Source organism: Trichoderma harzianum (assembly GCF_003025095.1).
Source record: "Trichoderma harzianum CBS 226.95 unplaced genomic scaffold M431scaffold_3, whole genome shotgun sequence".
NCBI classification, from domain to species: Eukaryota; Fungi; Ascomycota; class Sordariomycetes; order Hypocreales; family Hypocreaceae; genus Trichoderma; species Trichoderma harzianum.
The window spans coordinates 2822431-2849720 of NW_020209251.1; the positions used below are offsets into that span (position 1 = coordinate 2822431).

Here is a 27290-nt window from a genome sequence, read left to right on the forward strand (position 1 = left end):
CTTCCAATTCCATTGTCGCGGTATGGATTTATAAAATCATGTTTGGCTGTTTAATCTCCGAAGCCCCCGTGGTGGAGTGGTTACCACTTAACTCTTATAGATCCAAAATGGTTTCTTGGAGATATGTTAAGGTCGCCAGTTCGATCCTGGCCGGGGGCACCAACTTTTTTGCCTTCAAGCCAGATGTCGCAGAGATTTTATGTAGTAATGGAGAGTGAAGCATTCAAGCTGGCAAAAGCATTTAGACTATGTGATCGTATTTCTCAAAGATTGAGAGTAGCTGTTTGCTGGGGTTTTTTGGTTGGTATTGCAGACGTATATTGACAGGTAGCTACGTACACGCAGGACATACATTAGTAGGATGCTCATCATACCCACACCGAACGTACGAGAGTAGAATCAATTCAGTTTCTTAGAAATGAAAATATGAGAAGACGATTCGGCCTCTGTATCATCCATTTTTTTTCTAATAGTCATTTGCATTATGCAATCCCATATTGGTATTGTGTCATCGTGAATCCGTTGTGATTCAGCATGTAGAGTTGTAGATATCTCGTACAGGATGCATTCACGATCAGCTTTAAGACCCCAAAGCTTTAGGCATCTTCCCACTAAAGTCTCCATATACTTTATTTTCTCCGAATGAGCCGGCATATCGCAGGGTATTTGCGGGGCCGATTAAACAAGTTCGGTGAACTGCTGGCACCATATCTGTCGGTTTTCCAGAACACGAGCAATCATGTGCAGTTTGATGCTAAAAGCCAATAGATTGAAAATTCGGGCAAGCCGCGTGATGACAATAAATGGGTACGATAAGGCCCAAGGCTTCATCAGATCGATTCCCAACGATGGTCGTGTTCGGTGTACTCCGTAAGTGAAGCCGATTACCCCAAATAGCAGCTCCGCATTAAACTCCGGGTTTGGGGGACGTGAATTTGTCTTGGTCCCGGAGTTGAGACCCCCAGTCTCCAGACACGATGGCTAGTGGCGGCATCATTTCGATCCAATCCATAATCACTAGTATCGGTATGACTCTTTCAATGAAAGCATCAGGTGCTAGTTGGCTGTCTAGTGTAATGGAATCCACCGGGGGACTCTTCCTTTATTAGCAGATCATGACCAACTTGTGTCCGGAATATTTCAACGACATCCATAACGTTGTAACCCTGCGAGCTGAGAAGCACGTAAACGGCAAGATGAAGTGGCCAAAGGCACCGCCTTTTTACATATGGGCCTGTTTGATGGCATCCAGTGTCCCCATACTCTTTGGGTTCGTGATGGCATAATTCATCATTTGAGTATTCGAATCATCATGTCACTAACGAGTCTTTCTTTCAATGATATAGTTTGGATACGGGTAACATTGGTCCTGTGACGACGATGCCTGCCTTTCGCAAGACCTTTGGTGACTTTTCACCTACCATCCACGGAGTGATTGTTTCGTCGGTGCTCATCTCCGGTGCTTTCACGGCACTCGTCGCCGGAGTTCTTGCTCACAGGTTTGGTCAGGTCCGCATCTTTTCAATAGGGGCTTTCGTTTTTGGTGTTGGAGCGGCAGTTCAATCTTCTGCTTCCAATCTTGCTGCTTTCATTGTTGGACGACTTATCCAGGGTGTAGGCGAGGGCCTTTTCGTGAGCAATGTATGGGTTCAGGTTTCCGAAATGTCTCCAACCAAAGTCCGGGGTACGATGACAGCGCTGCCGCAATTCACCATTGTTATTGGTGTGGTTTCCGGTTTCTTCATCTGCTACGGCACTTCTCGTCTTGGCCCGTCGACATCACTCAGCTGGCGCATCCCGTTGGCCACCACATCAGCTCTTGGTTTCTTGTTGTCGGGAACATATTGGTTCGTGCCAGCCTCTCCACGCTGGTTATTAGCCAAGGGCCGAGTTGACGAAGCACGGGATGTTCTCGTCCGACTGGGCTTTGACGACGTCGAGCGTGAAAAACTGTTGGAGGAGTCCAATAACCAAGATCAAGCTAACAACCCTGCTGATGAGACGCTGTGGCAAGGCCTCAAGCAGACGTTTGTGGGATTCAAGGAGGCCTTTTCAGCACCGTTCCGTGCCCGGACTGTATTTGGATGTTTCATCATGGGCATGCAGCAGCTTGCTGGAATTGATGGCATCTTTTACTATGCACCGATTCTATTCGAAAAGGCTGGACTGAGTGGTACGCAGGCGTCTTTTTTGGCTTCTGGCGTTTCTGCGTTGGCAATCCTGGCAGTCACCATCCCGGCCACCTTTCTGGCGGACAAATGGGGGCGAAGGACCTCAAGTCTGTTGGGCGGCGTCTTGATCACAACTCTCATGCTTGTGATGGGATCTCTGTATGCGGCTGACAAGGTCCACGCTGACAGAGGAGCTGGCAAGTGGGTAGTTATTGTGTCGATTTACCTGTTTGCCATTGTGTTCAACGGAACTTGGGCCATCGGCTTCCGAACCTTTTTGATGGAGAGCCTACCGAGGAAGACGAGGAGCAGTGCATCGAGCCTTGCTCAGAGCGCCAACTGGGTATGTAATCGAGATTTCGGATGATTTCGAAACACAGAATGCTAATTGATGCAGTTTTCAAATTATCTCGTGGCCCTCATCACGCCGGTGCTCATTGCAAAGTCGACATACGGAGCCTATTATCTGTTTGCATTTTCTTCCCTCTTCACCACCATCATCGTGGCGCTGCGTATGGTCGAGACTCGAGGCCATAGCTTGGAAGAGATTGAACAGCGATATGTTCAGAGCCGGGGCAGCTCAACGGGTATGTCGATGCCAATGGTGAGGATAAGGCGCGTCCAAGCCACTCAATAGACCGAAGCCTCTCATCATTCGTTCGGTTGCTTAATAATTTGGAAGACGGACGTGATAGTGGCACGAAGGATGTTTATTTGAGAAATATACTACTCAATCTTTTTGTAAATGGTTATGATTAGCGATCCAATTTTGTTCTTTCAATAGCGGCCTATGCAATTGGACGTAGCAATGTGACCATCAAAAGCAATCATGTCACCTAAGAAGATACATATCACCATTATAAGATTCATTCCACATGGAAGCAATCAAGACTATATTTGACGAGTATCAAAATCTAACACGGATCAAAATTCTACAAGAGGAGTTGTGATGCTCATGAGTCTCTTTTACAAAAGCAGCTGTTCTGCTTTTTCCTCCTTTATTTAGGTGGCAACTTGCTGATCAGGTGCCGGCAAAAGCTATTACACAAATACTTATTTGAGTTCCGTGTCCGGATTGCGGGGATGGCTGTTATCATATAAAACATTACATGCCAAAATTCTGCGAATACTCACGCGGTTATTAGCGCGTACACATGTTCGCATATTCTTTGGCATGCAAGTGCAGAACTGCCAGGTCCTTTGGACCTGAGATTTCACAGCATTTTTAACCTCTCCCCAGAAAAGCACTAGCAATGACCCTGGGATGTGATGGAAATTTCACAGCATTTTTAACCTCTCCCCAGAGCCTACCTATGTGGACAAAGCACTAAAGTGGTAAGGTGTTAACGACCTGCTTTCACAGCAATTTTAAACTCTTCCAAGAGCCGTAAGAGCCTCTCCATCTCCAGCCTAGCATGTTTAGTACTCTGTGGGCACATACGTGTGATGAATAGGATTGCAATGCACCGATATAATGGCGACTGAGGCAGGATGAAAATACTTGGTAGAATATATGCCTTTTTTTAAGTGTCGAGAGAGTATTATAACGTTTCTTACCTGAATGCTTTTTGTTCGTATATATCTTGTTCATGACGTCTCAAAGTCCATCTAAAATCCCAAGTTAAGATAAAAGTTGACAGAAAAGTCATGTGATATGGCACGTGCAGAGTATCCTGTACCTCTGCTTGCACCAGTAGCTCAGGCAAAAAAGCAGTACCGGGGAACTGACACGCCAGGCTCCACTCCCAATTGCAGTCCAAAATCATTGGAGCTGCTTTTTTCCAAAGCGTCTCAACACCATCAATCGCAGACTCTCAAGCTTCCCACGAGGCAGAGCAGCGACGACGAGGCTGAAGAACACCAGCTTTGTCAAAAACACACAAACAATTTTTGAACAAACCAAAAGAGCTACACTCGTAGCCTTTCATCACATCGTCAAGATGGCGTCCAACAAGCTCGGCAAGATGGTGAGTTGCTTCTCCTCCCCGCCGTCTCTTGGAAGCGTTGACGTTGACATGGTTAGACTGACGAGACGTGATTTAGGCCGGTTACGTACGACGACGCCCTCGATCCCCCGTGACGTTTGGCGTGATGGACACTGACGAATCTCCCAGATCAACTACCGGATGCGCGTGACCCTGCAGGACTCGCGACAGCTCGTTGGCCAGATGCTCGCCTACGACCGACATATGAACCTCGTCCTGGCCGACACTGAGGAATTCCGCCGCATCAAGCGCAAGAACAAGACAGCCGCTCCCGGAGGCGCACCGGTGGGCCAGACCATCGTGCAGGAGGAGAAGAGGACACTTGGCTTGGTGATTGTTCGTGGAGCACACATCATTTCCCTGACCGTCGAGTCACCTCCTCCCGCCGATCCTAGCGCTCGATTGGGCAAGGCCACCACCGGCGGCATTGCTTCGACTCTTCAGGCTGGCCCCGGCGTTGCTCGACCTGCTGGACGCGGTGCTGCGGCCCCGATTTCTCTCGCCGGACCGGCTGCTGGTGTTGGTGGAGGTGCTCCCCCTCCAGGATTCCCATCTTTCCCTGGAGCCCCCGGTGCTCCTGGAGCTCCTGGCTTTGGAGGACGAGGCGGCCGTAAGTTGTTGCCTCACACTGTTTCGAGAGCCATTGGTACTAATTATTGGATTGTAGCCCCTCCTGGATTCCCTGGCCAGTTCCCTCCTCCCGCCGGTTTCCCAGGTGCTCCAGGCTTCCCTGGCGCGCCTGGATTCCCTCCTGGCGGCCCTCCTCCTGGCTTCCAGCCCCCTCCTCGACGATAAAGAAGCTGTATGAAAGCTCTAATTTCTGCGATACCCACGCGCGCAATCTAGTCCAAATATGACGTCCCGGGGAAAAAGGGAGACGAATATGTGTGACTTTTAGAAAATGGGAGAATTGGAATACTTCGCTAGGAACCGCTGTTAAATGATCAAGGGTGGCGTTTGGTGATGCTGAAAATGACACTTGGCTTGTAATCTAGCATCAACCGGGTACATTAAGCTATGAATCGGAATTCTTTTTTTTCATACACGTCGATTATCAGAAGCACGTAATAACAATAGGCCAATTCAATGCTGCGAGACTGGTTGAGAATGGAATATTATCCTTTATAGCCCATCTGAATGCAGATTGAAACGAAAACTGGTTTATATCTGTCCACAAGGACATGCAGTTATGGGACATAATGGTTATGGCTGAAGACTTCCATGACATTCAATGTACTCATACAAGGGTTCTTTTTTTCATTCATTGAGATTCATGATATCGAATCCATGACTAATATACATTTCATTTGGGTACACATCTCTCATCCTCTAACGATCCCTTTTTACTCTCACAAAACCCTTTCTCCCAGCGCAGGGCCTCCCTTGGGAATCCCGTTGACGAAAATCCGGCTCACCAAGTCGCTCTGGTGCTGCTCAATCATCTCTCGCAGCACACTCCTCTCCATAACCACCTTGCCCGTCTCGAGCAGATCCTTGATATCAACATCGTCCAGGTCAAGAGCTCGTCCATCCCAAGGCACCTGCTCCATGGCTTCGTACAACCTGTCTCTTCGGTCGCCCGTGACGAACAGCGTGCGGCCGTCCTCACGACCAAGGCCCAGCGTGCTCAAAACGCCCGACATGTACTTCTTTAGATACGCCTCCCTCAGACCGTCCTTGAGGTACTTGTCCGCCACCAGGTCGAAATCATGAGGCATCGACAGCTCCATGCCGTCCTCGCAGATGATCAGCTCGCCCCGTCTATACCGGTAACTCAGCGCCGTGCGCCACGCCTTGTCGTAGACCTTGCGGTTCAGTCTGGTTCCAAAGTCGCGAGGGTGCGGGCCAAACGACTTGCCACCGCCTCGTAGCAGAGGGCTTTGCCTGGTACCCTGACGGGCTCTTCCGGTTCCCTTTTGCGGGCGCATCTTGCGGTGCGAGCCGTGGACGTCGTGGCGGGTCTTGGAGGATGCGGTGCCCTGCCTGGTGTTGTCGCCCTCGTAGACGACGGCGAGGTGGAGGAGGTCGCGGCGGAGGGGGAGGTAGAGGTGCTGGACGGACCATTGCTCGAGGGATTGCGGCTCGAGAGAAGGGAAGCTGTGGATGGTGACGGGGACGGTTGAGACTGTGTGGTTGGAGGGGTTAGTCGAGGGCTATTTCGAGAGTCTTTGGGGGGGGTTTCTCGTGATGGTCGCTCACTTGGATTCCATGACTGGATGATGGACTGTGCAGAGGCTGCCGACTTTGTAATCTCCTTTACTGGTGATTCGGTAGCCATTGACCGTGTAAACTGTCTGCTGAATGCTGTCGTCGCCGGCTATTTCGCAAAAGGTCAGCCTCTCGTCATATCAAAGACTTTTCGACTCTCTCTCTCAACACACCTTGGACGCAGATATCCTCAGCGCAGCCATGGCCTCGCCGAGGCACCCAATTCCCTTTCCAGCCATTCTCGACAGCGACTTTGTGCAATGCCTGGTTGTCGCTCTCGCTCCTAGTCGTACGTTCAGAGTGACGAAAAAAGACGGGTTCGATTTCGGTGGTGCAAAGAAGCCCAAAATGCGCAGCGGCGTTTTCCGCCTCCGGCCGCCGAAAATTTCAGCGGGGCTAGTTTTGCAACTCCAAAGCCATTTTGCACCACCACCACCAATTGAACAACTTCTCTTTTGATATCACGAGGCCGTCCAATTCCCACCGTCCCAGCCTCAACAATGTCGCGGTGCCAGGCTGTTGCGAGGCCGTTGGCACGGCAGCTGCGCCAGCAATGCGCAATCCGGCCCTTCACGACGGGAGCTGCCCGCGCCGCCGCCGAAGTGCAGCAGCAGCAGCAATCAGCCTCGTCGTCTGCTCCTCCTCCAGCCCAGCCCAGCGCCCTCGATCTCGACCCCAACAGCGTGCTGCCGGAATTCGAGGCCGAATTGATCAAGGCGGGCAAGATGCCCGTCGGCTCGCGGAGGCGGAGAGTCGCCATGCGCACCACGGCCAACGTTCCCTTTGAGCAGCTGCCGTACCAGGCGTTCCAGGAGGCGAGGGCCATTCTTGCGGCGGACCGACAGGAGAAGGTGGCCAAGATCCAGGAAGAACTGGCCAAGATTGCGGCATTGGAGAGCAAGGACGCTTCGTTGGTTAAGGGGGGGCAGTCAATGAAGGATACGAAGCTGGCGAGTTTGAGGCGCTACGTCGAGCAGCTCAAGATTCAGGCGGATATCAACGACCCTCTGGTCAAGAAGCGCTTTGAAGATGGTCTAGGTAAAGAAAGAAGAACGCTCTGATTCTACCATCAGAATGATATACTCACTGTATCACTCTATAGGAGACATGAACAAGCCCATCTACAGGCACTACGCCGAACGCAAGTGGCGCTCCTACGACTACCGCCTCATCGCCCAGCGCATCAAGCAATTCAACATCGTCCCCGACGTCCTGCCCAAACTCGACCCCGTCGCCGACGTCCAGCTCTACTTCCGCCACTCCAAGGTCGCCCCCGGCGCCGTCGTCGACTCCCTTGTCAGCGAGCACCCGCCCCGCCTCCGCGTGCAGGTCTTCGACGCCGGAAGCCGCCTCGTCTCCCTCGTTGTTCTCGACGCCGATGTCCCCGACGCGGACAACGACGCCTTCTCCAAGAGATGCCATTTTCTAGCGGCGAACATCCCGCTTAGCCCGGACAGCACTTCCTTGCCCCTCAGCCGCATCACCGCCGACGACCAGCTCGCCGTGCCCTGGCTCGCGCCCGTCTCGCAAAAGGGCGCTCCTTACCACCGTTTGGGCGTCTACCTGCTGGAACAAAAGCCCGGGGCCAAAGTCGACGTCGCCCAGCTCAAGCAGCTGTACGCCGCACGGGACGGCTTCTCGCTCAAGTCGTTCCGCGACAAGTTCAACCTCACCCCCGTAGGCTTCAACATGTTCCGCTCCGTCTGGGACGAAAACACCGCGGACGTCATGGCCCGCCACGGCATCCCCGGCGCAGACGTCGAGTTCCGGCCTGCTCGCGTCCACAGCCTGAAGCCGCCGGTCAAGCCTCGTGGTTGGGAGGCCAAGAGGCAGGGTCCCGCGTACAGACACCTGTGGAAGTACACGAAGCGCATCAAGGGCCTGTCGAATGGCCGCGGATGGACCAAGAGGAGGTAGAAGGGAAAAGGCAGGGAACGAAAAAAAATAGAAAGCTCATGATATTATTGTACGATATTCTTATGATGTGTATAAAAACAAAATGGAGTGTTACGTTTGGTACCAGCATATTGGCTCGTGAAAAGGACCTATATATATACAATGTACTACTACCTCTTACCTACAAGGCAAAATGTTACGTCTGAATAATGGACCAAAAAATAGGAGTCCAGTCTTCGGGGGTATGATGGGGGATGAGTAAAAAGTCCGCGTTTGATATATTCGTCGGCACTATGATTAAAGTAAAGTAAAAATATGTACTGTACTTACAAAAAACTGGGCGGTTCGGGATATTTTCCACACAAAATACACATCAATCCTCGAAAACGCTTGCCATTGCCCCAGCTCCTTTTTTGTATGTCCCCTCTCCTGCATTACAAAAACAGTTGCAAGTTTTCAGCCCCCAAGGTCTTCCCTTTTTCCCGTTCCCTCTCTTGGCAAAAGAGGTCAAAAGCTGAATAGCTAAATACCAAGATACTCAGGGGGCTCGTAGCATCGTAGCCCAGGTAATTCCAGTATTAGTTGGAGAGCCCTCGTTCATTAATTACTCTCCCAGGTATATGCTTTGTGTCATAGCCATGCGTTATGGCTGCGAATGTCGCCACGCGTCTCATCAATTGAGTCAATGCTGGAGCGACGAAATGGCGACGAGCTGCAGTTGCTCAGTGTGAATGAATCGTCATGTACCCTCTCTCTGCTCCCCCAAAAAGGATACATCTATGCATGGCTGTCCTCAGCCTTTTAATTCCCTCATTGATCTTTTTCTGATCCTTTTCTGGTATATTTGCCAATTAGTTTCAGACAGCTTCACCAGACAGTAGCTCGTCGGGCATGTAGTCGAGGTTGATGCCCTCATGCTTGTGCATTGGCGATTCCAGCTGGGAACGTTGCGATTCTGCCGGCGAGGGCAAAGTGCATGACCTAGGAGCTGCATTGTTTCGTTTAGTCATTATTTCTAGACATGTAATGCCAGCTGCACCGAATTCTTCACCAGGCAAACTCACCATTCGCGGCAGCTGATGGACGCCTCTCGCCCGGAGGGTCCATGCACCTCTCGACATATCGGAGAGCTTCCTTTTCGATCCAGAAATTAATATTGGGGTCATTGCACGCCGCATGCGCCATGAGCTGGTTCTTTATGCGAGTCACTTCCTCGAGGAGGGCAAAGTATTCCACGCGCAGGCTGTTGTGGCGGAGCTCCATGCCCGACTTGGTCTCTTCCAGCTCCAACACCCATTCCTTCTTCTTCTGGCGGCATTTGGACGCAGCGATGCGGTTGCGCTCAAGATTCTTGCTGCGCTGAGCTGCATCCTCCTTCTTTGCAGCAGCTCCTCTTCGGGCCAGCTTTCGTTTTTGCGACGGGGGCGGCGGCGGTGGCTGCTCTTGTTGGAGTTCCTGCTTTATTGTTGTTGCCTGGGCCGAAGAAGCCGTCTTCTGCCGCTTGGAGCGAGGTTGAGCTTCCGAGGTGGACGCATCGACATTTTGGGCGGCGGCCTTTCTCGTCCTTGTCATCATGGTGGCGGTGGCTGTTGATGTTGATGCTGCGCTGGGAGCTGTCTTAGTCGGCTTGCTGCTGCTGCTCTTATTGTTGTGATTGCTGCTGCTTTTGGCGGCGGAGCTGGCGACAATCTCATGAGGGGCAATTGTCGAGTCGAGGCTGCCAATGCTGCTTCGGTGGTCCCCAAAATACTCAATGGAGCTTCCGGGCGACAGCAATGGCACGGACGGCGGCGTTGTAAAGTGCGAGTCTGGCGTGGTGGTTGCGTATGGCGAGAGCGACAAGCCGGGATCGACAAGCGAATCGATGTCTTCTGGCTGGAAATCAAAAGGAAACCCGGAGCCTGGAACGTTATCGTGGATGCCCAGGCCGTAATCTACAAAGGCTGGACTGTCGTTCATTTCCGCCTCTTATTTTGTAAAGGCCGAAGAGTAGACGAGGTGAATACACGGGCGAGCAAATCGTCAATCAAGTGAGGATCTGCTGCTCTGTTCTGCTCAATTATCAAATGTCCCGCGACAGACACAGACAGGGCGTTGACAGCTCGGTGAGGAGATCGCTGTTGGAGCTCTCCAAGGCCGCTGCGGGGCCGTTGCACGGAATCTGGGATCCAGGGGGGGGTGATCCGGGCCTGGGAGGGGAAGCTGAGCAGTTCGTTCCTCTCAATCGCAGGGCAACGAAGCTGAGTGGAGCTTGGACAGGGTCGATCGGCCGTTTTGACAGGACAGGAACAGGATAGGATGGGATGGGACAGAGACGGAGTGAAGGAGGGAGAGAGTCGATCAGATCAGAGAAGAAGTGTGAACTAATTAATCCAGTAGTCGATGCAGCTGAAAAGGTAAAAAGTTGATCCAATGCCACATGGGGGGGGCGGATGAAGAAGCTGATCTTTGTCTGAAGCCGGGGAGGGGTGGGAAGTGGGAGGAGATGGAAGAATGGAAGAATGGAAGCGAGGGCGGCAAAAGATCAATGATAAGAGGAAGCGAAGGGTGGGATCGATTGATTCACACAAAGCAAGAGGCGAAGCTTTGGGCACCACCAAGTAGCAAGTAGGTACAAGTAGTATGGAAGAGGTACTGAGACAATCAGGTTAGGTCAGGTCAGGCCAGGTCTGGTCGGGATAGGATTGATAGCTTGTCGAAGGCTGCAAGCGGGAGACACGAAAAGTAGCATCCAAGTCTACCTAAGTAGTAAGCAGAGAGACAGAGACAAGAGGCAAAGAGGGGTGCCGCAAGAGCTAAATGGTTCGACGGTACAGCATCATGCACCAATGCACCAATCCAAGTTGCAAGTGAGGGACGCTATTATAAGCAAGGGAACAAAGTACGGCTGCTAGTCGAATCAGATGCCCGCATCCGACTGTGCTGAGGGTGCGCCTCCAAAGCATGTCCCAGTCCTGTGTAGGTTATGGTTATCCGGCATCCTGAGAATCCTCAGGAATTAACGTTTACGCCGAAACGGAGGTGCGGGCAAAGGCTGGTTTGCTGCGGATTTGTTGAACAAGAACCGGAGCGCCACCAGAGAAGTGGAAGTTGAAGCAAGCATCGGGTGATGGGTCGATTCGATTTAGAAATGGAAGCTTTCAAAAAGCACGGGATTCTTGACAATCACGCTGGTGTTACATACAGTATCTGGTACAGTACTGCATTTACATCTACATGTACGGCTATCTACCTGTTGCACAGCATTTCCATGTCAAACGGAACCGAACCGTGCCAAGTACACCGGAGTCCATCCCCGGCATCCGCAGATACATTACAGTAGAGACATAATCCTGCACAAGTGCATACATACAGTACAGTACAGTCCCTCTTACATGTAGAGAAAGAGTCAGTCAGGTCAGCCCCTGTGACAACGGCAACGGGGGAGCATTGCCAAACACGAACCAGCCCAAAGTTTCATGTTCCTGTTGTTCCTCACCAAGTTTGTTCGTTCCTTGGCCCCCAATCTTGTTTGTACTGTACGGTATCTTGGGGGAGATACGGCGCACATACCTGACCCGAGTACCGAGCCCGTTCAATCTCCCCCGACTTGTACCTCTGTCCAGTTATTGCCCAAGTAACAAAGCAAACCTCAATTAAAAACACAAACACATGCCGGGACATGCTCTGCCGTGGGCTGTGGCGATCCCTGGCAACAAAAAAGTGTGGGAACCTCGGCCAACGGGTGCCTCTAGTGCGATCGCGATCCGGCCTTGCGATCCACGGCCATGGCCTGGAGGGAACCAGCCCAGCCTGAGCTTGTATCGCCCGGGTTGTGGTGTGTTCTTGCGACGTTCCGACGGTGCCTTTGGGCAAGTCTCCAGCCAGTATCTTTAGTACGGAACCAAGCAGCGACACAGCTTGCCACGCCATCCTCGGGCGACTCCCGCTGTACTTGGCCTCGACTTTCCCAGTACCTGTCCGCGGGGTCCCAGCACAAAGCACCCACTTCAAACGGGCTGGATGGGGCCACTCTGCGAACTAGAGCCCGCTGCCAAGCTGCCGTTTGCAGCGACAGAGTTCGCTAACCTTGTGGCGTGTGTGAACTGTGAACCTACCAGAACTTACCTGTACTTGCTATACTTGCTGTACTTGGCATGGGCAATCCATCGATCGATGGCTGTGCTGTGCTTTTGCCTTGCTCAAGCTTCAAGCTCAAGCCACAGCATAGCAACATTCCGCCACCTGAGGGAGCTCTCTCCTCCCCTCCCACTGCTATCGCCATCATCCATCGCTTCCATTTCTTTCGCCCATTTTCTCAATATTTTACGCCTTCAATCCAGTTCGTTCCCGCTTCCCGTTAGGCCCATCCAGCAGCACAGCTTCCACCACGGCCCAGGTCTAGGCCTTGGGCTGCGATTCCACTGAAGCACCACTGGACACGAAGCTGCCCGGATGTCGCGACAAACCAAACGCAGGGCCCGTCCGTCAGGCAACAATCCGGCCGCAGGCATTCAATGCTGCATTGCTAGGTTGCACCCTGTGCTGTGCTGTGCTGTGCTGTGCTGTGCTGCAACGCTTCTGCATCTGCATCCACGCACGCTCTTCATGCCCGTGCCTTGGTTTTAGATGCATCCTGGCTGCTGCCATTGGCTGCCGCCGGCCACGTCCACGTACCACAAAAGCTTGGTCCGACTCTGCCCTACTTCCGCACAAGGCATGGCTCCCCTGGCTATCCGGACGGAGGCTTTGCTTTGCTGTGCTTTGCTTTGCTTCGGCAACACGACGGGACAACAACCAGAGACAAAGCAGGGCCAGCCAGCAAGCAAAACCCTGCTCCATACTTTCTGGCTGTGTTTTAGAATGTGGCCCCCGGACTCGTAGGTTTTCCCGCTGGAAATGCTATTTTCTCTCTTGCTCCAGTCACTTGCTTGCTTGCTCGCTCGCTCTTATTGAGCCGCTAGGTAGCTCCGGCGAAGTTTAACAAAGCGGGCGTTCCTGGAGCTGGAGCTGAAAAACGAAAACGGGGACATGCTACAGCCCGCTAAGCCGATTGATGAGTTGGCCCGTCGTCTTAGTGAGCACAAGTAAACCTGAAGCTATGGAGCGGCTCCTTCAGCCATTTACCCATTGCTGCTGAGGTTTATCCGCAGGTAGCCAGCCAGGCCGGTCCAGTCCAGCTTGGTCTGCACCGGACCGGGGAGGCAAAAAGGCGAGGGAGCCAAGACCGGAGAACAAAGTTTGGCCCATGAGTCCCCAAAACCAGGTAAAGAAGAAAAACCAATGTGCAGATCACGCAACTTTAACGGCGTCCGGTTAGCTGATGACAACGAGAGGAGCTAACGATGCGCAGACAGTATATCATGACAGGCCGTCAGTCGATCATACCACTTGTGCTCGATTCGATGGATAAGTTCTGCTTTTCCCATCAGGCCTCTCCGGACTATTGCAGCTCTAGGTTTGCTTTGCCGTAGCACTAGCTGTTTTAATTTGATCTTACAACTTGACTCGCAGAGCTTGAGAAGCCATGCAGGTTGGCATTTTGCTACCCCGCCGTCAGCTCTCGTTTGATGTCGGCACTTTCACATGGCGGGCTTGCCGTGATGGGTCTATGCGGAAACCTTTAATGTTGGAAAAGTCCATCAAGGTAATTACATGAGTCAATAACAACGCCATGGAATTTGCCTAGAATCATATCCGATTCCAAGACGACGACAATTTGGCCCAAAGGCTTATACCCGACCAGAAGCCGAGGTCGAGACAGGGCAATGGCAAATCACCTCTCGCCATGATCAGCCAAAGGCTTATTTACACAGTTCGACAGCTACAGCTCCAGTACAGCTCGCCGACTTCGCTCCGGCTCGCCTACACCCATTCCCACTCCTAGGCAGCATTCCGTTCTCGCGCAGACAAGCTTCTGTGGCTCACAAACAGAGGCTTTCCCATCGGGAAGCTTCTCGCCAGCGCTCCAAAATGGCTGCACACCTGATCCCAAGAGAAGCAAACGAAAGCAAGGCAAGCAAGCAAGTAAAATGTGTTTCGGCTCAGTGCCTGGCGCACGTCGGCGCCAATGCTACCTAAACGTTATCAAAAGGAGGGCACCAATCATGTGCGCACAACCAGACGCAGGTTTGCGGGAGTTTGATGCCGTCGGGCGACAAAGATGGGTGTGCGCCGCGAGGCCCTTTTACTGTAACAAAGTACCCAGCCAGCATCATGTTTGTTGAAGACATTGGCCCAGTAGGTCGAGCTCCAATGGCGATGAATGGATTGGACTAGCAGCCAACGATGTGCAAACAGGTAGTATGTGCTTACTGCGTAAGTGGGTTGTTGTCTATCTGTCTCTCGCAGTTGGTCAATTGGGAATTTGCCAAATGGATAGTAGAAGCTATAGACGAGACGAGACCAGACAGCGGCCCTCTGGATCGCTCGGATGGAGCAGGCTAGATAGAACCTGTGTGTGCTGTGTTGCTTGTAATACTCGTAGTCTTACAGCGTAGTCTTACAGCGTCGAAGCTGTCACAGCTTAAGCCGGTATATCCAGCCCCCATCCCTGTCTAGGATATTAGACGTCCGAGCTACTGAAGCTGGCTGTGTAAAGGAACAATCTTCATCGACAATGTGGAGCTTGTCTCGCTGAGTGCCAGGCTCAGCTGGTGGTGACATTTCGATGTCAAGTTCCAGACTCTTGAATAAGATGATGCTTTTTACGCCATGGATTTCAGCAGCTCAACTCAACTTGCACAAGCATGTTTGAGAGCCGAGCCACTGGGTGACGAATCAGCCAGTCTTGTCCTTCGGCCACTTGCTTCCCTTGGTGCAAGACTGGGACGGCCAGCTTTGCTAACATACAGTATTCAGTGTTCTGTTACTGTACAGCGTGAGAGTGAGGCCTCCCCCCTCTAACTCTTCCTCTTCCTCCCCCCCATCTTAGAGCTAGCCAGGGAGCTATTAGACAGCTCTACCTAGACAGCTAGAGAGGAGGGGAAGAACTGCAGTAATGGAGGGGCAGCAGTGGCACGTGATACGCCTTATGCCGTGTCACCTGATCTCGCGATATTCACCAGGCTCTGGGCATCGCGACTACACAAAAGCTGGTGTAACACGCGTTGAGGGGTTCCGAAGAACAGCTGCGTTTTTTGCAATATTTCACACGTCTCGACTGCCTAACTTTGACGGTACATGACATTTCACGCCCGCTTGATAAAAGCATAGACTATACTACAAACTACCTAGACGAACAAGCACAGCAGATATTTATCATACAAGCATAACACAACGACAAACAACAACATATCACCATGTCTGAGCAAATGTCCTCCCCGCGCATCACCGCCTCCTACCTCGACAACTTTGTCGGCCGCGTCGTCACCATCGTGGGCAAGGTCACACAGCTGCGAGGCGACCAGGCCACGATCGACGCTGATGGAGTCGTCACCATTCTGTTGAACCGCGTATGTACGCCCTCAAATGTCTACCTACTAAAAGCAATGCAACTAACAAATCATGTCTCATTTCAAGGAAGCTCATCTCGCCCATGGAAACGCTGCACAGGTCATTGGCAAGGTCAACCCAGATCTGTCCATCAAGGCCCTCAGCACTCGTGATGTCGGCCCCGGCGTTGGTATGTCTATGTTTTATCCCCCCCTCCATCTACTATATCTCTGACCCAAAACCAGACATGACTCTCTGCTCCGCTGTCGCAGAACTCACCCACCAACACAAAGACATCTTCGTCTCCGACAACTGACGGGTTCCGCCAGGCCACGGCGTCTCGCCGCTCCGCAACATCGAGCCTCAGCACCAACCGCGCATCGCCATGGTCTGGCCCGGCCCCCACCAAAACCAAAACCAAACCCCCATTGTTGAATCATCAAACGCAACTGTAACTGTATCTTCGCCTTCGCATTCGTCTTCGTCCTTGTTTGAACCGCGTCCTCGTCCGTCTATTGCTCGTCCTTATCGCATTGCGTCTCCTCCTGTTCTTCGCGCCTCTTTCAACAGTCCTCCTAGCGGACCGGACTGGAATCATCATCGCCAGCAACAGTCGTTCGACCTCGTCCCTTACGACCCTTACGATCTTCCAGCGCAGCATGTCTCCGTCGCAGCCTCTCAATCTACCTCGTCGTTGCCTTCGACGGCCCCCCCTCGCGGCTTCACCACCATGCCGGGCTCCTTCTACTCAAACCCGGATTCTCGCTCCGGCTCGCCCTTTTCCGATGACGAAGAAGACATGTTCCGCCTCGCTCACGATATCTCGCCATCGTGGCAATCCAACAACCCTTACAACTCCCACTTCTCGCTGCCATCCTCTCGGGATGCACCACGCATCTCTCCCTATCAACCTATCCCTTCTGCCCAACCTCGTTCCATCTATTCCCCCTCATCATCTGCTTCTCCCCCTCCATTCACAAACATGACCTTCTCCACACAGGCCGCAGGGTCCCTCCCCTCGCCGCCGAGCTCCCAGCGCGAACGCCCTGCTTCCCCCTTCTCCGTCGCGGATTCCCTACCCACCCTCCGCCAGGATGATTCACATCAGCTCGCTTCTCCGCCAATGAGCCCGATACGACGACCTCAAGTTATGGGCCGCGGTGGCTATGTGAGTGACTCGGAGGACACTGATGTCCTAGCGCTCAATGCGGTGGTAGATGGTATTGGAAGGATGCAAGTCGATATGAATCTGGACCAGGCGGGAAGATGGAGGATCGCACGTCGGAGTGACTCTGACTCTTCTTGGTAGTATCAAGGACTGTCGATGCTGCGAAGGGATGACTCATGGAGGAAGTGCATAAGCCAATGTACTCATATAGATAGAGTAAAGTTAGATTGGAGGAAGAGACAAGCGTATCGAGGAACGTTCACATGAGGTCATTTTTTATGCAACGAATAACAATCATGATTTTCTATTCTAAAACTATTACTAAACAGCACGCCTTTTTTTTTTGTCCCTTTTTTTTTTTTCTTTTTAAGAACCCATTGCTGACCAGAAAACTATTCAATCTTTGACCAAAAACCCATTCAAACAATCCCATCATCTCACTAAAAAAAATATTCAAAAGTCTTCATCCGCCATCTCCCACACATCCAAAGAACTCCCACTCGTAGTAACTTCCACCGAATCACCAGAAGCCTCACCCTCTTCCATCTCAAGGTATTCCTGAGCAGCAATCCACATCGCCACAGCCGCAGACCCAAAGTCCACCATCCGCGGGCTCGTCACTCCATCCAATCCATGAAAATCTCGATAATGTCCAAGTCCATCCGTCGATGGCGTTTCTTCGTCGCTCTTGCTCTCATGCAAGTCATCTTGCACCTCTTCAGCAACAACGCCATCAAATCTCGCGATACCAGAAGCTTCACTCCCCAAACTCTTTGTAAATCGAACCCTACAAGCCCGATAAGACCCTTCAGCATCTCTCCCCTCGAGAGAAATCACCTCGTCGTCGCCGCTTTGACGGGATCCCTCCGCCATGGCGAGAGAGCTGTGGATGCTTCTGATTCGGGTCGTGAATCTCTGGAACCGCGCTGCCTTTCTCTCGGCAGCTTCAGCCTTTTCTTTCCACTTTTGGATCTCTTTGCTGGCCTCGCGCAATTCTCCGCCCAGAGGTGGTGGATGGGATTCTTCTAGCTGCTGTACCCGTAACTGGAATTGTGCGGCTTCTGCTGATTTTGTTCTTAGGAGTGCTTCGAGCTCTTGGAGTCGATTATTGTTGTTTTCTGTCCCATTGTTAGGGCTAGTATGTAAAGGTGCATCCGTCTGTGTGCCCCTTTCTTGCGTTTCCGTATGTATAAGACCTTCTCTTCTGTTCGCAGATGACTCTTGTGCATCATTCTATGTGTCAACAAGCGGCCACGCGTTAGAAGATGGACTGCGTTTATTGTTCACCATGGGTTTCAGCTCCACGTCCCCAATAGCTTCAGGGTGTCCATGGGGAACCTTGGTAGGGTGGTAAAGTTTATGAGGGCTGTTGTAAATCTGATACAACGCTTGCTTATCTTGGTATGCCCCTTCTGCCAGACCGAGAGCATCTTTTGATGCCCCGACCTTGGGCTTTCGAGTCGTCAGCGGAGACTCATGCGGATCTTCAAACATGGCCGCCAAGGCCTTGACAGATCTCCTCTTTGTCGGTGTTTTATCTTCACACGAATATTTGCTATTGTTGTCGTCATGACTGCCGTCTGATCCAATTGAGATCAAATCTAGCAACCGAGGCTTTCCATGAATGATATTCGGGCCATCTTGGTCAACTACCTGCAAGTGAGGAGCCATCCAACGTGTATGCTCATAAAATCCATTAGCTTGCCCGCATCGGATGGTTTCGGTCGACGGAGCCGGCTGTAAGAACGGATCTTCCGATTCTTTTATATATATAGGTGGATAGAGGTTGTAAGATGATTGCGTGCCTCGAAGTTTCTCCCCGCTGCGCGTGAGTAATCTCTCAAACGCCCTTCTTCTCCCGTGCAGTCTATCTGACAACGGGGACCTAATGGTCTTGTGAGTTTGTGCTTCTATGCCCTCACGCCTCTTGGTCCCTTTAGGTGTTTTCTTGGATCGGACCTGTGAAGGGGGTGTTTGTACAATATTTCTGGCTCCTGAAAATGTGTCGGATGCTGGTAAGTTTTTGTAAACACCACAGCGATTAGTATTGCGAGAGGAGACGCGCGGTGGTATGGTCTTCATAGTAGTGCTCTGGGTAATACCAGGGGCACTATTTTCAGCCGATAATCGACTGACTTCTTGGTAGCTGCGGGAATGTAGAAGAGGTGTGGCGCCATTCTGGCGAGCTCCAAGGATTCCGCAATTGTGCTCCTAACACGATTGCTTTGAGGGCGGTGTGACCTTCCTGGTGCTGGTCGAAGTTGGCCCAACCATGCCACTAGTAGGCGTGGTAGGGAGGAGAGCAATGTTGGAAGGATTCCTCTGGTGTCCCTCTTCCATAGTCGGAGTCATCCGACGAAGCGATGATTGTCTAGAAGGCCCTCTGCCGCTTCCCTGTCTGGACAACCGTGATCCTGCTGACCTTGTTCTCCTGAGTGAGGCTGTGACGAATTCCAAATTTTGGTTTTCAGCGGGCAAATCTCTCCTGTTTTCTACGCCCAAGTCCATTGTGCGATTGACCACGAATGATTCGCAGATGGAGGAGTCGCAATCGTCATGCGTCTCCTGCATTGGCGCCGTCTTTTGGTCAGGGTTTGGTGCCAGTATCAGCATCTGGCGAACAACATCTTGCCAGTTAGAAATCACCATCTGGGCGATGCCAATTAGAACTTTTGTCTTGGCGAGATCCGGATGATTAGAATCGTGGTCCTTTACGTTTTGCGAATCGCGGTCCTTTACTTTTTGCCGATCGCGGCGCTTCTTTGCTGGTGTCGGAATGAGGGATAGGCCAGAAGTTGGTGAAGACTCCTTTATGTCGTAGTTGTCAAGGTCGTCTAACCCAACCAGCAACGAACCAAATATGATTCCGAGAGCATCATACGACATGAGCTCATTAGGGAGAGGTCGGCCCTCGGCATCAGTGGTCGGCGATAGTTCAGTGGTTCGGCCAATAAGGCTGAGCAAGCCAAAGACTGCACAAATCAGGTCTCGTTGGAGCCGCGAGTCAATACTGAGGATAGCCAACGCAATCAGTCGTGCACGAGTCCTTTTCAGTTTCTCTGCTGGAACCTCCAGCCGATCTTTCAGTTCTGAATAGATTGCAAGAAATGCATCAAGCAACGTGATCGATCCCAAAATACCTCTTGGCAACCCGCGGAGAATGCGTTTGAATGTAGAAGCCACTTCGTGGACACGATGCGGGATGGATGTCGGCAGGGTGGGTTGATAGGTGGTGCTGGATATATAAGGGTCGCTGCCACTAGCGTCACAATAATAATCATAGAGAGCATGTATAGTCTTGACGGAGCCTGAGACTCTGAAAACGCCTCGAAGGTCAGGGTTCTCAGCAAGGTAGTGAGCAGTCGCTCGAATGCACGTAGGAAGAACCAAAGGGTGAGGGGAGAATGCTGGAGGTAGGTACAGCAGGCTGCTGCCAGTCAACCGCACCAACTCTTGAATGTCGAGAATCTTGAGATCTGGTTTAGAGCGAATGGAGGATCCTAGGTCCGAAGTGCTTCTTTTATGCGCCCGAGGCACAGGGGCTGCATTCTTTGGCGTCGACTGGTTGGACGATCCTCGAAAGATTCGAGAGAACCAACTTTTCTTTTCGGGACTAGAAGAGCCACTCTGCAACAACAGAAAGATTAGAACAACAACAGGCAGCTTTATCACAAGAGAACTTCTTTTACTTACGCGGTTGCGAAGATGAGCGTCAAAGTCCCCAGCGATTAGCGGTCTCACTCCGTTCTGATGGCCATTAGCTTCAACACAAGTTAATATGGTGGTTCTGGTTATTTTAACCTACCTTGGTTGCCAGCTGGTTGTACTTCTTTACGAAGATGGATTGACCCCGTTCTTTACCTCCATCGCTGGGAAAGTCCAGGGTTACGGTGCTTGGTGTCCACGTGCTGCTGGTGGGCATGGTTGGATTGTTCTCCATCAACTCTGGGATAGCTTCAGAGAGAGGGAATGCTAGTGATGTGCTGTTTGGTACATGTCGTGCCCGGTTCACTGGAGGAACAAAGGCTGGCTCTGCAGACTGGACGCTCGGGGGTTGACCGCGCAGCTGGGCCGCAGATGAGCCAGCCAAGGGGTTGGTAAAGGAGACCATGTTGACTAATGTCGAACTTGAGATGATATTGAGTGATGTTGTAGTTGAGGTGATGTTCTGATGTTTCCTCAATGGGGAAGATCGGCAGTGAGAGTCGGCGTGATGGAGAGAGGTGTATACGCCTATAACAAAGATGAAGATGGGCTGAAAATGCTTCGATAAATCTCTGTCAAATTGTAGAAGAGGATCCAATCAAGGCGATTCAAAGCCGCTTTAACCAATTCTAGCATATATGTATGCTTCTTGCTTTGATGCCAGTCGCTTGGTATGATATTCGTCGTTCTGCGACTGCTCAGCAACACCAGAGGCTCGTAAATTCTCCTAACACCAAGTAGGATGTTGCAAATAACGTGCAGAATCAGAGAGGGAAGAAGTATGAGAGGGAGGGAAGGAAAGAAAGAAGTGGGAGAGGGTGGGAAAGAAGGAAACAATAAGGATGGGGGGATTGCCGAAGCAACGGCTGTGGCCAGTGCTTGTACTAAAGTATAAGATAAAGAAAAGCAAAGGAGCGCGTTGAAGTTATTCGAGAGAAGGCGCTCTTCCAAACCTTGGCCAGCCAAGAGAAACAGAAACTCTATGTCACGCCCAGAGAGCCGCGCTTCTGGTGACTTTCCTTGGATACCACAGAGGTACCCATTTCCTGATTTCCTTCGTCTTATCTTTTTGCTCGTAAGGCGAATTGCAGCAGAGTTCAGTAGGCGAAAAAAGGTGTTGAAACCGGACGGTGTAGCTTTCACAAGAAAGGATAGCAACAGCCCCAAGATAATAGAATCAAAAATGCTTCTTGTTAACAGTCTCAACCTACACAATTTCCAGCCAAGAGTCTTTGGCTTTCCGACAGCTGCCCAAAATAACCAAAAAGAAACCTACCTTACCAAACTCTATCGGTTCGATGAGAAAGAGAAAAAAAAAGGGGCTAAAGTAAGTATGTACCAGAATCCTAGCAATTCCCCCATAGTGCTACTCGTCGTCATCCCAAAAATCACCAGTACGCCGCACAAGATGTATCCTTAATCTTAATCCCCGTGCCCATTCTTCCGTGTACAGCCTCCGTCTTGATATCGTGTCATGCACATGCACCATTGTCGACCATTACTCGGGAATATCTTCTTCGCCGTGAAGCAGCACGTATTTGAGGATGTCGGAAAGCGAAATCACTCCCTTGAGCTTGTTCTCATCATCGACCACAATCAATCGATGAACGCGGCTCTTGCGAATCGTGTCGAAGATGGAGTCCAGCCTATCGTCCTGACTGCATGTGAAGATGCCCGGGTTGTCTTCGGGCCGCTTGCACAGTGCCTCGCCCACGCTGCCGTTTAACTCGTCGTAAGCCCCGCCCTTGATGCAAGGAATAATGTCCACGGCTTCAAAAGCATTGAGAACTCTGTTTTCGGAATCGACGATGGGCACGCAGCTAATGTTGCCGTTGACCATGAGGTTGATAACCTCGAGGACTGTGGTTCCCATGCGTGCGACGAGCAGGTCGTTGTAGGTGCCCAGCTGGATCTCGCGAAGCGTCTTCTTTAGCAGAATAGTATTGTGTTCGTTGTTGACAGCGATGAACTTGAGGATTCGATATTGGGTGATGACGGAGATGACAGTCTCTCTGCCGGTCTCTTCATCGACGTCGACGAGGGGGATCCTTCGCGCACGAGTCTTGAGCATGCGTCGAAGTGCTTCGTACAGAGGTCTCGAAGGATGGACGGAGACGGATTCGATGGGAGTCGCCCCAATGGCTTTTTCGATGTCTAGGTACGTCACAATTAGCCCTGCGCTACGACAATTGCAGATTGGGAGGGAGGGGGGAATAAGCACCTCGCAAACTGGCCAGGCGGAATTGATCCAGCTTGCTCATCTCATCGGGGAACTGGCAGTGATACTGGATCACATTGATGTAGTCGGTCGCCGTTAGGATGCCGGCGAAGCGCGAAGTGTGCGAATCCCATAGAGGGGCAGATACAATGGCTACAGTAGCTTCCCATTAGCATCGTGACAAAAAGCAGCCCCCAAGAAGGTGCGGGGAGAAGCGCGGGGCAGAATCGAGAGCCCGATATCGTCCAGGAATTGATTGATTGATTCTACTTACAGTTCTGAATCAGGATATTGAGACTCTTCTTGATGAGCAGATCCGTGTCGAGCACAATGAGGCGGAAGGATAGGGGGAGCACATCGTAGCTAGTACGCTTGCGGAGGAAGTCCCGGATGGCTTTCTAAAGAGAGGCAACACGAGGTCAGCAAGGGCGGCGATTGGGAAAAAGGCGTGGAGAAAGAGTAGAAAGAAAGACGGGCAAATGTAGAGAAACATATCTCTCCATGGCGTGGCACCGCTATCGGGGCTGGCCAACGGGAGGGAGGGAGGGAGGGAGGGAGGGATGATAGTATGAGGAGGATAGGCAGACGTACCAAGCCTTGTCGCTGCTCCTTGTCGAGGGGACTCAGCGGCTTGGGATCCGGCGCATCAGCCATGGCACCAGCGTGGAAGAGATACGACGACGGGGCGACAAAAGGAGGCAGCGCAATGGATGGCGGACGAAGCTTGAAGCCCGGCGCCGGAGTCGAGGCGGGTTCAGACTCAGCAGAGCCGGGAGTTATAGCTGCGGATGCCGGTGCAGATCCAGAAGCAGATCCAGAAGAGCCGGGCGAGGATCGAGGAGAAGATCCGGGGGACGATGCAGGGGATGCAAGGCTGCGGCGAGGTGCAGATCCGGGCTGGGGAGCGGGCGATGGCGATGCTCCAGATGTAATCGTAGCAGATGCGGGTGCAGCAGATGCAGGATCTGGTGCTATGGCTGCTGGTGCTATTGTTCCGGGAGCGGGTGCAGCTGCGGATCCAGGACTTCTGGTGCTGTCACCAGCGGTGTTTACACTGGTATCAGCGTTGATTCGACTGCTGCTGTTGTTGTCGAGTGAATTGTTGTTGCTGCTGGTGATGCTGTCGCTGCAGTTGCAGTTGCTCCCACCGGCGATGGTGTTGTTGATGCCTGGTCCAGCTGCAGATGCTGCCGCTTGTCGGCTATCCATATCACTATCGCCAGGCGCATCAGCAGGTGCGGGGGCCAGCTGAGCGCTAGCAGCCTCCTCGCTTTCCTCCATTCCAGCGTGTCACAGGCGCTGGAGCTCGGCTGATGACAGCGGGCTTTTTGGCTTATGTGGTCGTGCAGTGCTGCAGTGCAGTTGTTCGCGAATCTGCATGTAACGAGTACGGAGGCAGGCTCCGATTTGGCCGTCGTTTTTGGTGTTCTTTTTTGGTTTCGGGACAGCAAAAGACGCAGTTCAAACGGATGCGACGAAACAGGCAGCCCTGCGGCCGATCTCGACGGGCATGAGTTTACTGTACATGTACTCGTACTCATACATACAGCGGCTGCGGCTATTTCTAGGGAATTACACCTAATGGGGCGGATTCCGCAATATCGTACATGGATGTCTGTAAGTACATACGAGTACATAGATTAATTTACACCAAATCCAGATTTCCCCGATGCTCACGCCTGGAGAAGCAGCTTTTGGCGGCGATCTGCTGTGCTGCGCCATGTGTCTGAGGACGCAACGGTTCGGGTCTAGACATTCATGGATCAATGGCGGTTGTCTCGGACATGGTATTTGGCCCATGCCAACATGGAATTCATAGAACTAAACAAATAATCCAAATTGAGAATTGCATTGGTGAGTACTAGATACTACAGATAGACACAGTGTTTTGCCGCTTTATACTTTATATTGCTGAGGGAACCTTATCAGTGGTGTACTCTGATAGATAAAGCAACACACACACGCAATTCGTCATGCCCCAAAATGGAAGCATCACAGCCAGCCAATGTATCAAGACAAGGTTCAGCATTGCAGCCGCTGCACACACGGGGCGAGTTGATAGTCCCAATCAACTTGAACTCGGCGCCGGCCACACCCTCTTTCCTCATAGTCTCATGTTATCTATCACTTCATGCGCCTTGATATACGACAAAGGCAAAAAGGCAAGTCATGCTACGCCCGTGCAGAGTCATCCCGTCTGACGTCACCGCGCCGGATTCATCGTAGACCCTTTCTTTCGATGCGAATTTCTGCAGGGTAAGGTGAGGTGAGGCGATCCCGTTTGGTGCAGCTGCATAAAGCACATGTGCTGACTGATCTGATGCAAAGCAGTTGAATCCTTCTCCCCGTGGGCACGATAAGATATCCATGGATTAGATGTAGACACCCTACTGTAGGTGAGTGGTGACGGTGACGGTGATATCAATCGATGCATGCATATATATGTACCTAGGTATGTAGGTAGGGATTTTGTGGGATGGCGTTTATTTCGAATTTCCCCGAGGCCTTTTGAGCAATTACGTGCTCATTGGCTCTCAATTGATGTTTGGAGTCACATTTGAGTTTCATGGCTTATCGTCCACCGCCAATTGTCTCTCCATCTCTTCATCCAGGGTAACCAACCAGCTGAGGATTAGGCAGAATGGATGGGATTGAGTCAAGATAAAAAATTCCATGCGGATGAAGCACGTTCCATACTGTTCTCTTACATACAAGTATGATAAAGCTGAATTCAGATTACCCAATGCTTCGTATCCGTGGCGACATTCTTTTGTATCATCAGCATCTACTACTAGTATCTGGTGGTCACAAGGTGCAGCCAACGTTCGAGCCGAGCTCCATCAATCTGCACATCTCCGCCTTTTGGCCCACGAACATGCCCAAACCAAGCCCCAGCGAGGCTATCGAATGTCGGGTTGAAAAATTTTCGACCAAAGAGCCTATGCTCAACTCGTCATTTATTATCGTCGTAGCCGCCGATACGCTTGGAAAAATCCAAAGACGGTAGGACTGCGCAGCCAATGGGCTCCTTGACAGCTGGACTCGCAGGACTGGTTCCGCTACATTACATACGTGTTTGCGGACCCGATCCCCCTCCCCCTCAAACGCAAAGAGTCCAACCCAAGACACTGCCTGAACCAGCATAGACCGCCGATTCGCAGGTTGGCTGGGCCCCGAGCGCTGCGAATGAGGCGGCCGGTGGCAGATACCCATGTTGGCCATGTTGGCCATGCCCTCATAGCACCGTCTGGCGTGAACACGTAGGATCCCGAACACTTAATCATGCCGCGGTGAAGAGGTGCAAATGGTCCAATAGACGCCGGTAGAGGAGGCATGAATAAGACGGAGTGTGTCGTGCTGGCCGCTGTTGTGCATACAAGTATGAGTACTAACTAGCACCAGCATGTAAGGACAGGCATGCAGCACATCTTGTACAACAATAGGATGCATGTTTCATCTACATGTACGAGTATGTAGCGGCATTGATCAGCGCCATAACAGACCACGTAGATGCCCGATAGCAGGGGTTGGAGTTGGACCGTCCAAAACTGAACAGAAACCTAAACCTGATACCACCTCGCCTCGCCTCACCTCGAGTCTGAAGCTCTGCTTTGCTCTCCAGGTTTAAACGATGTCCATACAGTAGTCACGCCTGTCTTCTCTGACCGCAGTGGGCCACCACTAGATGCCCTTCTCCAAGCACTTGTGGCCGCATATCGTCCAAAGCCCGCCTATCTGAGCCCTTGACTACTGCCTTAGTGCTGCCAGCAGACTCCGTATTACTATTCCCAATGCCGCCCAAGCAAGTGGCCGCCTTGCATGGGGGTCTTGTCGCGGGAGTACTTATGCGCGGCGTGGGATTTCCATGGCTGCCGCAAGTACCGCCTCGACTCGACGTCTGGTTCATGTCCATGTTCCATGTGCTTGTGACGACTTCGCAGCGACCCCCTGCGACCCAAAGGCCAAGGCCTAACCGTCGTCGAGCCTTGGTGTCCAGTCAGTCACTTCCAAAGCCCAGCCTAGCCCTTGCCCTTTTTTTCTTTCTCGAAGCGATCAATCCGATCTTGAGAAATAGAAACGGATTGTCACCGCATCGCCCGCGGAATCCTCTTGCCGTCTCGTCTTGTCTTGTCTGCCCCCTTCTCACTTATGCTCATGCCCATGTTCACTCTGGCCCGAGTACTGTATCGAGATCCAATTCCTGCCCACCGCTCTGCAAGCTCTATACATCCAAAATCCACATAGTCTCCTCCCGTCTCCTTAGGTCAAGTGCCATCAATCAATTTCTTAGGGCTCCTCTTCAGTGGGCTCCCAGCCTGCGGTTGCTCGCTCTAGCGGCCCTCGATCGCGCCAGCAGCCAGCAACAGCAGCTTCAGGACCCGCCCTTTCGTCACGCTCCCGTTGCCGTGGCCCATCGGTGGATACACGGCCGATACTTGGCGCCTCGGCCTGGCCACAGCATAAACAGCAGTGAGCACAAGCGTCCAGGTCAGCCGTTGTTTGTACTCGTCCCGTAGCTGCACAGG

The 27290-nt window shown here is 51.9% G+C and overlaps 14 protein-coding genes and 1 non-coding gene across 15 annotated transcripts; 7 read left to right on the plus strand and 8 right to left on the minus strand.

Annotated features, from left to right (window-relative positions):
- Window positions 1-62: 62 nt before the first annotated feature.
- Window positions 63-159, plus strand: M431DRAFT_t52. The gene has a single exon. It is a non-coding gene; the product is annotated as a tRNA-Ile (tRNA).
- A 771-nt stretch (window positions 160-930) lies between these two features.
- On the plus strand, window positions 931-2936 carry M431DRAFT_110590 (hypothetical protein). The gene is made up of 3 exons (XM_024911753.1): window positions 931-1270; window positions 1347-2514; window positions 2569-2936. The coding sequence occupies exons 1-3, from the start codon at window positions 1116-1118 to the stop codon at window positions 2806-2808; spliced, it is 1563 nt and encodes a 520-aa protein (XP_024777958.1). The 5' UTR covers window positions 931-1115; the 3' UTR covers window positions 2809-2936.
- A 1031-nt stretch (window positions 2937-3967) lies between these two features.
- On the plus strand, window positions 3968-5376 carry M431DRAFT_517840 (hypothetical protein). Its single transcript, XM_024920346.1, has 4 exons — window positions 3968-4138; window positions 4215-4223; window positions 4286-4766; window positions 4824-5376. The coding sequence occupies exons 1-4, from the start codon at window positions 4112-4114 to the stop codon at window positions 4949-4951; spliced, it is 645 nt and encodes a 214-aa protein (XP_024777959.1). The 5' UTR covers window positions 3968-4111; the 3' UTR covers window positions 4952-5376.
- On the minus strand, window positions 5373-6679 carry M431DRAFT_110593 (hypothetical protein). Its single transcript, XM_024911754.1, has 3 exons — window positions 6538-6679; window positions 6356-6473; window positions 5373-6281 (listed from the first exon to the last, which is right to left on the minus strand). Exons 1-3 carry the CDS (start codon window positions 6601-6603, stop codon window positions 5506-5508), a joined length of 960 nt encoding a protein of 319 aa, XP_024777960.1. The 5' UTR covers window positions 6604-6679; the 3' UTR covers window positions 5373-5505.
- A 185-nt stretch (window positions 6680-6864) lies between these two features.
- Window positions 6865-8281, plus strand: M431DRAFT_479781 (hypothetical protein; the record flags this gene model as incomplete). The annotated part of the gene is made up of 2 exons (XM_024915806.1): window positions 6865-7402; window positions 7467-8281. 2 exons carry the CDS (start codon window positions 6865-6867, stop codon window positions 8279-8281), a joined length of 1353 nt encoding a protein of 450 aa, XP_024777961.1.
- An 836-nt stretch (window positions 8282-9117) lies between these two features.
- On the minus strand, window positions 9118-9664 carry M431DRAFT_62971 (hypothetical protein; the record flags this gene model as incomplete). Its single annotated transcript, XM_024921627.1, has 2 exons — window positions 9118-9248; window positions 9325-9664. Coding segments are annotated over 2 exons (471 nt in total), but the record flags the coding sequence as incomplete, so codon positions are not given.
- A 2326-nt stretch (window positions 9665-11990) lies between these two features.
- On the minus strand, window positions 11991-13081 carry M431DRAFT_479783 (hypothetical protein; the record flags this gene model as incomplete). The annotated part of the gene is made up of 3 exons (XM_024915807.1): window positions 11991-12298; window positions 12368-12446; window positions 12917-13081. The coding sequence occupies 3 exons, from the start codon at window positions 13079-13081 to the stop codon at window positions 11991-11993; spliced, it is 552 nt and encodes a 183-aa protein (XP_024777963.1).
- Window positions 13082-15540: 2459 nt separating this feature from the next.
- On the plus strand, window positions 15541-15989 carry M431DRAFT_78555 (hypothetical protein; the record flags this gene model as incomplete). The annotated part of the gene is made up of 3 exons (XM_024922712.1): window positions 15541-15693; window positions 15761-15863; window positions 15919-15989. The coding sequence occupies 3 exons, from the start codon at window positions 15541-15543 to the stop codon at window positions 15987-15989; spliced, it is 327 nt and encodes a 108-aa protein (XP_024777964.1).
- Window positions 15990-16472: 483 nt separating this feature from the next.
- Window positions 16473-16982, plus strand: M431DRAFT_78438 (hypothetical protein; the record flags this gene model as incomplete). Its single annotated transcript, XM_024922695.1, has 1 exon — window positions 16473-16982. The coding sequence occupies one exon, from the start codon at window positions 16473-16475 to the stop codon at window positions 16980-16982; it is 510 nt and encodes a 169-aa protein (XP_024777965.1).
- A 312-nt stretch (window positions 16983-17294) lies between these two features.
- M431DRAFT_79174 (hypothetical protein) lies at window positions 17295-17912 on the minus strand (the record flags this gene model as incomplete). The annotated part of the gene is made up of 1 exon (XM_024922788.1): window positions 17295-17912. A coding segment is annotated over one exon (618 nt), but the record flags the coding sequence as incomplete, so codon positions are not given.
- Window positions 17895-19018, minus strand: M431DRAFT_362120 (hypothetical protein). Its single transcript, XM_024914568.1, has one exon. The coding sequence runs from the start codon at window positions 18921-18923 to the stop codon at window positions 18075-18077; it is 849 nt and encodes a 282-aa protein (XP_024777967.1). The 5' UTR covers window positions 18924-19018; the 3' UTR covers window positions 17895-18074.
- Window positions 19019-19052: 34 nt separating this feature from the next.
- M431DRAFT_3273 (hypothetical protein) lies at window positions 19053-20952 on the minus strand (the record flags this gene model as incomplete). Its single annotated transcript, XM_024914342.1, has 3 exons — window positions 19053-20468; window positions 20535-20588; window positions 20647-20952. 3 exons carry the CDS (start codon window positions 20950-20952, stop codon window positions 19053-19055), a joined length of 1776 nt encoding a protein of 591 aa, XP_024777968.1.
- Window positions 20953-22044: 1092 nt separating this feature from the next.
- Window positions 22045-23418, minus strand: M431DRAFT_78062 (hypothetical protein; the record flags this gene model as incomplete). Its single annotated transcript, XM_024922645.1, has 4 exons — window positions 22045-22700; window positions 22768-22917; window positions 23039-23162; window positions 23356-23418. The coding sequence occupies 4 exons, from the start codon at window positions 23416-23418 to the stop codon at window positions 22045-22047; spliced, it is 993 nt and encodes a 330-aa protein (XP_024777969.1).
- Window positions 23419-25516: 2098 nt separating this feature from the next.
- Window positions 25517-26038, minus strand: M431DRAFT_505823 (hypothetical protein). Its single transcript, XM_024918698.1, has one exon. It carries the CDS (start codon window positions 25984-25986, stop codon window positions 25570-25572), a length of 417 nt encoding a protein of 138 aa, XP_024777970.1. The 5' UTR covers window positions 25987-26038; the 3' UTR covers window positions 25517-25569.
- Window positions 26039-26134: 96 nt separating this feature from the next.
- On the plus strand, window positions 26135-26474 carry M431DRAFT_362278 (hypothetical protein). Its single transcript, XM_024914569.1, has one exon. It carries the CDS (start codon window positions 26213-26215, stop codon window positions 26390-26392), a length of 180 nt encoding a protein of 59 aa, XP_024777971.1. The 5' UTR covers window positions 26135-26212; the 3' UTR covers window positions 26393-26474.
- The last annotated feature ends 816 nt before the right edge of the window (window positions 26475-27290 follow it).